This window comes from Callospermophilus lateralis, chromosome 5, assembly GCF_048772815.1.
Source record: "Callospermophilus lateralis isolate mCalLat2 chromosome 5, mCalLat2.hap1, whole genome shotgun sequence".
NCBI classification, from domain to species: domain Eukaryota; kingdom Metazoa; phylum Chordata; class Mammalia; order Rodentia; family Sciuridae; genus Callospermophilus; species Callospermophilus lateralis.
Window position 1 is genome coordinate 41,598,649 of NC_135309.1, and position 10,631 is coordinate 41,609,279.

Consider the following 10,631-nt stretch of genomic DNA (forward strand, 5'->3'; position numbering starts at 1 on the left):
AAAAATGGTGTGGGGAAAACTGGAAATCCATATGCAACAAAATGAAATTAAACCCCTCTCTCTCACCATGCCAAAAACTCAACTCAAAGTGGATCAAGAACCTAGGAATTAAACCAGAGACTCTGCATCTAATAGAAGAAAAAGTAGACCCTAATCTTCATCATGTGGGATTAGGCCCCAACTTCCTTAATAAGACTCGTATAGCACAAGAATTAAAACCAACAATCAATAAATGAGATGGACTCAAATTAAAAATTTTCTTCTCAGTAAAAGAAATAATCTGTAACGTGAATAGAGAGCCTACATCTTGGAAGCAAATTTTTAAGATATCATCTCACTCCAGTCAGAATGGCAGCTATTATGAAGACAAACAACCATAAGTATTGGCGAGAATGTGGGGAATAAAGGCACACTCATACATTGCTGATGGGACTGCAAATGGGAAAGAAGTATGGAGATTCCTTGGAAATCTGGGAATGGAACCACCATGTGACCCAGCTGTCCCTCTCCTCAGTCTATACCCAAAGGACTTAAAAACAGCATACTACAGGGACACAGCCTCATCAATGTTTACAGCAGCACAATTCACAATAGCTCAACTTTGGAACCTATCTAGAAGCCCTTCAGTAGATGAATGGGTAAAAAAAAAAAATGTGGCATATATACACAATGGAATATTATTTGGCAATAAAAGAGAATAAAATCATGGCATTTGCAGGTAAATGGACGTAGTTGGAGAAGACAATCGTAAGTGAAGTTAGCCAATCCCAAAAAAGAAAACGCCAAATTTTTTCTCTGATATAAGGTGACTAACTCATAGTAGGGTAGGGAGGAGGGGCATGGGAGAAATAGACGAACTCTAGATAGGGCAGAGAGGTGGGAGGTGAAAAGAGGGGGCATGGGGTTAGCAACGATGATGGAATGTGATGGACATTATTATCTAAAGTACATGTATGAAGACATGAATTGGTGTCAACATACCTTATATACAACCCGAGATATGAAAAACTGTTCTTTATATGTGTAATAAGAATTGTAGTGAATTCCGCTGTCATATATTTAAAACATCAATTTTTGAAAAGGTGATATAGATTTATACCTCCTCAGGTACTGCACGGGGCTGCCACTTTTCCCCATCCACACCATCAGTAATTACTTAGAACAAATGCATTTGATGAGGGAGAGGGATATCTGGCAATTGCTTTTCACTGTCACCAGCACAGTCCCTTATAGATCACTGTTCAGTGAAGATCTATAAGGGACTGTGCTGGTGACAGTGAAAAGCACAGAAAAAAGAAAGAAAATACAAAACCAAGTCATTGTCAGAACTTAAACATATCCCGAAGCAAGATTTTTATTTATTTGGATAAGTTTAAATAAATAATGGTACAAAATACAGATTTGCAAACATTCATGATTACTAACATAAACACTAATTTTTATTACATGTAGGTATATACAATAATAAAAAAGATAAAAATAATGGGGATAAGGAAAAAATACAAAACCAAGTCATTGAGAATTCAGGTCCTTTTCCCTACACAAATAAAACAGAAGTGCTCTAACTACTGAATGTAATTATCTGTAGACACCCATTATAAACCAAAACAAGCACACCTTTGCCATCACCGGGTGTGGTACTCCCTAAAACACTTGGCGTGGACGCCCTTCTGGCACTTCTCACACCGGGTGTTGGTCTGTGAGTGGCAGAGGGCACATCGGGTCCTCTTGTCCTGGTGGATAATCCAGTGCCCAATCATATCAAAGCGGCTCTCAGTTTCCAGCCGCCTGCTTCTCCTCCCTTGTGAGGACATGTCAGCATTGCTCTCCAGATACACACAGGCAACGTATCTCCGGAAGGCAAGGAGGTCCACCTGTGCATCCTGGCAGCAGATCCTGTGCAGCTGCCATGCATTGTTAAGGGCAGCATCAATAACATAGCCAATGAAGCTCGAGTACCACTTCATGCCCCGGATCTTTACTTTGTACTTGGCAATATTCTGGTCCATCCTGCCAACGCCCCCCACCTTCTCCTGATACAGCTTCACCAGTGATGGCTGGTGGACCTGAGTTCGCGTTTTGGCTGCTCCTGAGTGACGGCTAGTCAGCCTCACAGGCTCTATGCCCACAGCATTGGAGCAGATGTTGACCATGCTGCTGTCATGCCAGCGGCACACGATGATCTCCTCGCTCTCGTCAACTTTGTAATCAAATGAGCCTCTCTTCATTTTTCTCAACTCTTTGGGATCTTTGAGGGGACATCGCTCAATCCTGTACTCACGAACAGTTCCTGTGGCCTTCACCCCCTTTTTCCTCAAAATGGACATCAATTTGACACTTGTAAAAACCTTATCAAAAAATATGTGGTATGGCAGAAAGCCACGCTCCTGAAGTGCATCCACAAATTTTATGACCATACTGCCTCCGAGATCCAAGCCCTTGTCTGGCTTGGTGAATAATGTGCCTTGTGAAGGTTCAAACCACACCAAGTACCCTCTGCTGGTTGTCCCACACCAGATTTTGTAGCCAAGTCTCACAGGTTTCCCTGAGTGCAGCTGCTTGGATCCCCGGTGCCCGAAGTATTCACACATGGACTCACCGAAACTATAGAACTCTTCTAAGGGAGCATGCTTCTGGAAATTGCAGTTCATCCTGACAATAAGGGGCCTGACCTTGGCAAACCTATCACTTTCATCAAGTTCATTGTTATCTGCAAAATGGAGGTACGAGAAGATCAGTTCAAATCTGTCCCTTCTAATGGCATCAGCCACAAGATGATGATGTGAGTCAGGAGAGGTTTCCCAAAACATCCTTCTCCTTGGATAGGAGATATACCCACTTAAAATCAAAATGCCCAAAACGCACTTCAATTCCTGGGCTGTGAGACCCAGGTTGACACTCTTCTGCCAAGCATAACGATTGGTTTCATTAACAATGAAATTAATTGTTCCTTCATCAAAAAACAATTCAAAGAGGCCTACAGGACTTAGTTCCTGGCTTTTGAGGTCTTCAATGTGTGGATCTGATGCTGTCCAACTGCCAAAGTCTGGTCGAATATCTCTCTTGGTCCAGACACGCTGAGGTTCCACTACTGCCTTCTGCCTCTTCTTGGCTGGCTGCAGCTCCAAGTCATCATTATCCTCCCCAGTGCCGGAGTCCTCAGACACAACGGACGCATGGAGCATACTGCCAGGCAGTTGAGCACCTCGACGGCCATCTTCATCCCCAGAATCCTCGTCTGTGAAGTCCCCTGCAGCATTGTCGGGAGGTGCAATGAAAATCTCCTCCCTGTTGTTGCCAGACTCTTCCTCCTCCAAAGCATTCAGAACCTCAAGCAGCTTAGTGGACTTCACCTTTGAGCGGGCACCTCTTCTAGCAGTGTCAACTCTGCAATGACAAAAGACAGTCAGGGAGGGGCTACTCTGGACAGGCAAAACCTCAGCTGGAAAGAGGAGCCCACTGAGAGGCACCTTGGATTAAACAGCCTCACAGATTTGGATCCACCAGGTACAACACCAGGTAGATAAACTTTCCAGATAATAGAGATTACACCTTTAAGTGCAGAAGAATTTTAATTATGAGAGGCACTCTAAAGAGGCATTATGTAATCCCTTTCCCTCATAGTGTTCCAAGTAGAGGATCCCCTCTACTAATAAATCCAGGTACTGTCTTCACCCCAGATAACAGTCGACTGCCAATTGGAAGTCCAGTTGGAGTGACACCCAGGCTGTCCCCTCAGATTTGGACTCAGTGGCCCCAGAAGTTCTGCTCTCATGTTTGACCTACCTATCTCTTCCCTGTGTCTGATTTATCTGACAAACAAGATTCCCTCACTTCCCAAATTCTCAAACTCTCCCTAGTTGAACTTCATTTCCCAAATTCAAGAACTGAACCGACTCAGATTTCCTAATGGCTCTCTGACTGATCATCTTGCTGCACACTAACTGCAATTTAGGAGGTGAACAGATTTGGAAAAAGTGAAAACCTCCCTGCCATTCAAACTCTCACCCTGTGGACATAGGTAACAAAGAGATGACAAGAGTTCCTCATATTTAATGGCACTGGCCAGAGGCTCAGAGTAGTAAAGCTCTACTTTCAAACTACACTTAGTTCTAACTGGAGGAGACAGATACCAAGTAGCTACACAGGTAGCAACAAATGCCATCCTTGGATAAAGGACTGAGACCAGGGGTGCTATTTTAAATAGAAAAGAGAATGGGGCTGGGGATGTGGCTCAAGTGGTAACGCACTCGCCTGGCAGGCGCAGGGCGCTGGGTTCGATCCTCAGCACCACATAAAAATAAATAAAGATGTCGTGTCCACCGAAAACTGAAAAATAAATATTAAAAAATTGTCTTTAAAAAAAAAAAAAGAGAGAAAGAAGGCTCAGAAGCAAGAGACCTGAACAAGTGAGGGAGTTATCCCTGCCGATCGCTAGAGACAGGATGTCTCAGGAAAAAAGAAAGAATGACAGGCACAAGGCCCTGAACTGAAGTTACAGTGAGGACAGAGCAGAAGCAGTGGGAACCAGGCCCCACAGGCCCAGGCCAGGACTTTTGGTGGTATTCAGTTATCCCAGGAAACCCCAAGGGGGATGGAGCAGGACAGCAAAGAGTCACATCTAGGTTATAAAAGCATCAACTGTGAGAAAGGACTTGGTGGGAGGGTGGGCATGGATGCTCCTGTTGTGGCCCTGTGTCTCTCCAGGTCCCACACTGAGGACCCTCCACCCCAGAGGAAAGATGCAGCATTTACCATGGAGCCTATTTCCATGTAGACCTGCACATGAACTCTGGAGTCCAGGTTGCATTAGAGATTCACTCCAGTATCTCTTCCTACATGGTGACTTCACCTCCTCCAAGCTGACTTCTAGAAAAGTAAGTTTTTCACCCATCTGAGCTTTGTGTGGACTAGGAAGACAGACCAGCCTGAAGGGAGAGAAAACCAAAAGCCCTTCCTGTGGACCCTGGACTGAGACAAGTTTTGGGGGACGTGGCCATCTTCATGTCATCTCTACCCCAGCTTCACCCAGCTCCCAGGGCAGATCCCGGCCTGCCAGGACAGGGCCTCTACCAGTCTCACTTGCTACCCGAGCTTCTGCTCACCCCCAGATCCTGTAGGTTCTGAACCCAACTCTTCCCTGTGGCCGTGGGAAAGCAGGCAGAGACTAAGGCAGCCTCACGGGCAACCATCTGTGGTCTTTACCTTGAAAGATGAGGAAAGTAAAATTGCATTTTATATCAAGCATATGCGCTGCTGCCACATGCCCAGTTTGTACCATATATACTTCCTCGTCTGTCTCATCTCTTCTGTTCTTCTCCCTCTCTCTCCTCTCCTAAACCAACTGTTTAGTGAAGCTAGAAGGACTAAAGGCTAAAAATGTCACTAGCTTGGCCTTTCAAAACAGAGAGGAGTAAATACTTTTAAAAGCATTTCATTCAACAGCACTCCTACCTTGAGGGTGAAGCCATGATGAGCTGGGAAGGCGAGACTATCTTTATTCAGAGTCTAAGAACCTGTAAGACAATGAAGGTCATTTTTTTTAAAGATTACATCTTAATAAGCAAAGCAACAGGATCTCCCCTGGCTAAACTATCAAGAGAATCAAGGACATGATTAAGAGGGACTTCAGGACAGTGGTTACCTCTGAAGAGAAACGATGCAATTATCGCAGACACTTGGAGGTAACTAAAATGTTGGTAAGGTTCTATTTCTTAAACTGAGTAGGATATTCAGACTTGCTTATTAATCTTTACTTTTTCTTGCTCCATGCTTTGGTATGTACCATTCACATTCACAAACACGTACAGGCATGGGGACCTGGCAAAGAAACGCAAACTATCTGGCAAAGCCACTCAGTGGCCCACAGGAGGAGTACTGCTCTGTAGAGATGAAGGACTGGCAGGCAGACGTCCATCTGTGGTATTCCAGAGCACATACATCTTGCACAGCTAGAAGGAAAAAAAAAAATGAACAGTTACCTGTGTCCTTTATGAAGAATGTCCTTATAGAAGCCTTCTGAAATTGTTTACCCAAACTTTCTCAAAGGCCAACTAGCCCACATCCTGGCCTCACACGATGCCCCTGACTGCTACCTCTGGTCCACTAGACATCACACTTAAATTCCTTTAAGACTTATGAGAAAAGCTCATTATCAGACTAGACCTTAAGTTCCAGGAATCACAGCCACTAGTCCCCACAGGCCCTCAGTGAATCTGGGTATGTGACCACAATGTCTACGGAGCTCCAGTCTCTTCTGTTCTCACTTTCTTTGGCACCAATGATGGCTGGCAAGAGAGACATGCAGGTAAATGCCATGTGTGTGAGAAAGTCTTGGTCCTTCAAATTCCCCTACCCTGTCCACTCCCAAGCCTGAAGCCTAGTAAGAATGTGGAATATGGAACCATCAGAGATAAAGCTGTGCAACCTTGCCAAGTCATTTACCTTCTCTGTGCTCTTATCGCCTCACCTATAAAATGGTCATCTGCTATCATTCTCTTGTGAAAATGCGCATAAATGTGTATAAAGTACACACAAAAGACATGGCTTCACAGAGTACTAGCAATGGGTTAAGAACCACAACACCCCTTGCAATTAAAATAGTCAAAAATTCTGAAAACTAAACATTTTCAAAAGTTTGCTACAAACTGTTGCAGCAAACCTGAATTAATCTGAGGTTCTCTATAATCTGTATTTCCTTAACCAATTATAGCTATCGACACATTTTGCTACAGAAATACTCTACATGATTAAGAGGTGCTTTGGTACAAGTCTGATAAAAGTCAAACACTGTGACCTTTTCCCCAAACTCAGCCAGGTTTGGGGCAGGAAACCTATGTTACCATTTCACAGTCGCTCTGCCTCTCGGCAGCTCATCACCTCTTCCTCTGTCATGTCCTCGGCTGGCCTCATTCACTCACTAACATCTACACGGAGGGCTCCAATTTCCCCAGGTCACAATCAAATCATGCTCTAGAATAAGATCAAGGACACTCACAGCCACCACCTCAGCTTAGATGACCCTGCAACACCTTTCTCCATCCACCAAGCTTTCAGTAAAGGATTCTTCTATCACAGATTTTACCACAATATGACTAAAATGATCCATCTGAGAATTAAGCCCATTCTGGATCCTCAGAAGTCAATATGGCTTCTGGCATGCAGTAGGCCTCAATAAACAAACTACTAGTGCCCCAGAAATAACAGTCACACTCCAGGGCACCCCAGCAGCATCCTGCTGCAGGCCTTCATCTTCATCTTCATCTTCACTTTCTGGCTTTGAGATAGCTATTTAGGAAATAGCTAACCAAAGCATACTTCTTAAAGATTCTCTGAAACCATACACTGGAAATGTCTATCAGTGGAGAGTCTAATACAGTGGACTCAGTCGGCTGGGAGAGCGACAGCTAGGCAGGAAACCCATCTCCCTTTCTGTGGTCCTCAGACCACACTTCCTCATTTTCACTTTTAGTGGTTCTCAAATTGCTCCCTAGCCCTCCATCTCCTCATATGAACCCCTCCATCCCTTTTGTCCTGCCTGACAGAACTGACAAAGGACAGTGTACCGCCAGATTAAGCAAACTCCAAAAGGTAATAATGTCCAGATAGAAGCTATAATTAGGCACCCATTAGGTACCCCACCTCTCCCTCATCCAAACACATAAAGTATCTACTAGGTGCCAGGCATACATGTATAAAACTGAAACTGCAGCTATGGCAGGGTTACCAAGGAGACGGGGTGGGGGAGATTAGGATGCACAAAACAAAAACTGGAACTAGTCAAGGAAATGAAAGAACACTTTCCCAGGGAAAGATGACTGGCTGGAGAGCTACACAAAGAGCAAGAATTCCCCAAGTAGGCAAGAAACAGGATCCCAGGCAAAGGGATCAGAAAAATATGAAGGGAAAGAAATGACAGTCTGAAAACAGTAAGGAATCTGAGTGAAAGGGTCCAAGAAAAGGCTGAACCTGTCCTTTTAAGGCCTTTTTTTTTTTTTTATAAAATTACCAACAGAATACAAAACCATCAAATTTGCATTTTTAACAAGCTTATTCTAACTGCTGTGTATACAACTGAGTGGTGCTTATCAGAAGAAAAGAACCTGCCCAAGTGGGATTTAAAAAGTAATAACAACAAATATAGATCACTGTTTGAGAGGCAAGGGAGACAGGCTGGTCAGAGTCACCTACTGGAGTTCAGGTCCATATGGCTGGAACACAGAGGTGCCATTCATGGAGGCTGGGAGCTCTAGAAGGCAGCCAGGTGTGGTGAGCACATGCTGCACTTGGCACATCTGAGACAGAAATGTTTGGGGCATTACCCAGAATGGCATCCAGCAGACCACAAACTCTGTGGGCCTGGGACCAAGAAACAGCCTGGCCTGGAGTCATAAATTAGTGCATTTTCGGAGGATTTGTGGAAAGCTCAAAATCTTAAGAGGTTACCAGGGAAGGAAACGCAGACTGAAGGAGATGATTGCCAAGGAAGAAGTCTTTAGAAACTATCTGAGGGAAGGAGGGAAGGTGGAATAGAGGAGCCGAAAAAGGACAAGAAGCTAGCCTGAGAGGCAGCCACAGGCAGAGACTACATAGTGGAGCAAAGGGTGATCAACCTGCGCCAAAACTGCCCAGAGGACTAGGTGGACCTTTTCAACTGGACTGAGCACCCAGCAAAGATAAAAGAACCTTGATTTTAAACCTGGAACTGCCAGAACCACTCTGAAGGGTCTTGGGGAGAAGGGGAATGGGCTCTACTATTGAAAAATGTTAATTTCTCCCAGAAGACAAGATAATTAAATGCAAGTAAATCCTGGCTTGGATGTTATAGGATATGGTTCTGCTGTTGTTGTTGTTCTTTCTGTTAAAAAGATGCTCACAAGTGGGAGATCTGGGTGAACCTATATGGGAATTCTTTTGTACTACCTTTGCAACTTTTTGGAATTCTGAAAATATTTCAAGACGAAAGTCTTTTTTAAAGATATTTTATAAATATAAATGACTCAAAGCTAAGCCAGGTGCAAAACAGCTCAGGAGGGGCCTTTCTGAAACAAGAGCACCTCTCTCTGCCCCTATCTCAGTATCAAAAGAGAAACAGCAAGAAGAGGAAACAAAGACTCTGAAACCTCAGCGATTACAAAGCCTCTCTGAAACCTCAGGGATCCCACAGAAAAGCAGACACAAATCAATTCCAAAACGCCCCGCCCCTGCACGTCTGCGCGCTGAGCTGCCGGCCCCTGAAGCGCACTCCTCCCAAACCCCTTAGCCTGCCCCAGACCAATCCAACCCACATATGATGCCACCCTCTTCAGTTCGGCCCCGCCTACGCTCCACTCTCGGAACCAGGCCCGCCCTGGCCCCGCACACATTCCATCGCACCCTACTCCAGTTCCGCCTCAGTCACACCCACCCCACTACCCTGCAAGCTCAGCCGGCCCCGCCGGCTTGCAGCCACAGCGCCCCCTTGCGACCCTCAGAGCTCACAGCCTGGAGGCCTATTGTTCCCGTCTGGTTTGCTCCCTACTCCTGGTTCTCCGCACCTAACTAGCAGTAAGGCTGACTGCACTGTTGAGAAAATGCAACATCAGGTCCCGCTACTCCCGCCTAAAAACCGGGCCGTGCCCACAGTGCAAGCGGGGTAACGCCTACCTGGGCTGGCCAGACCTGAGCCTCGCCTGACTGCACTGGACGCCCCGAGGAAAGCACAGCAAGACCTCTGAGCCAGCTTTAGCATTGGGTGTCGCGGCCGCGCAACGTCCGGCACTAGAGCGCTCAGGCGCTCAGCCCGCCTTACACACCACGCCCCCGGGCAGGCCACGCCCCCGCCCAGGCAATCATAGAGATGGCAGGACCTCCGGGGCGCCTAGAGAGAACCTGAAAGTGCCTCCAAAACCGAGTGGCCAGCATCGCAATATCCCAGAGGGTTAGATCCTCGGGCAACTTTCACCTGGTTTCTCCTCGGTTCTCACCTAGAAACTTGCGCAGCTTCTACTCGGGGTGGGGGCCTCCATGACCTCTTTCTTTCTAGGGCAGTAGTTCTCACTTGTGGCCCAAAACAAAATAGTAAAACCTCCCGGAATCGGAAACTGTGGGCGGGCCCCAATAATCTGTGCCTTCCAAACCCCGAAGGTGACCCTAATGCAAATAGGGTTTGGATACCACTGATCGTGGGTTTATCATCCTCCACAGTCTTTAACATTTTTACCTGGATAGGTCTTTATTGTAGGGGCTGGCCTGGGCATTGTGGGTATGATTTCAGAAAACTGGGAGTCCCTGTGTTTCCTCTGAAGACCCTGTTAATACCTGTATTTTTACTTGTTAAAAACATAACCTTAATTGTAGGAAGTTGAGCATCCCTGGCTTCTACCTACTAAATTCCAGTAGCATGCTACACTCCCAAGACTCCAGTTATAACAACTAAAAAGTCTCCAGTGTCCCCAGGAAGGCCAAACCTCTCATTGCACTGAAACATGGCAGCCTGTTAGGTGTGTAGAGTTTCAGAGAAAACAGTTCCTTGACCCGGAAAGCTTTGTCTAAACACAAAAATCCCAAATAGGGTCCAAATCTGTTAACATCCAAAAAGAGGGTCAGTAGTGAAGGTTTTGTTGTTGCGTTTCCAACCACTATTTAAACTG

At 45.6% G+C, this 10,631-nt stretch overlaps 1 protein-coding gene across 2 annotated transcripts; it reads right to left on the bottom strand.

Annotated features, from left to right (window-relative positions):
- Positions 1-1,486: 1,486 nt before the first annotated feature.
- On the bottom strand, positions 1,487-9,694 carry Pgbd2 (piggyBac transposable element derived 2). 2 transcript variants are annotated; one of them, XM_076855826.2, is made up of 4 exons: positions 9,646-9,694; positions 5,809-5,951; positions 5,455-5,516; positions 1,487-3,387 (listed from the first exon to the last, which is right to left on the bottom strand). In XM_076855826.2, exons 3-4 carry the CDS (start codon positions 5,469-5,471, stop codon positions 1,626-1,628), a joined length of 1,779 nt encoding a protein of 592 aa, XP_076711941.1. In that variant the 5' UTR covers positions 5,472-5,516; positions 5,809-5,951; positions 9,646-9,694; the 3' UTR covers positions 1,487-1,625. The 2 variants fall into 2 exon arrangements, with proteins under 2 accessions (XP_076711941.1, XP_076711940.1); XM_076855825.2 differs by having other exon boundaries at positions 5,645-5,951.
- Positions 9,695-10,631: the final 937 nt, after the last annotated feature.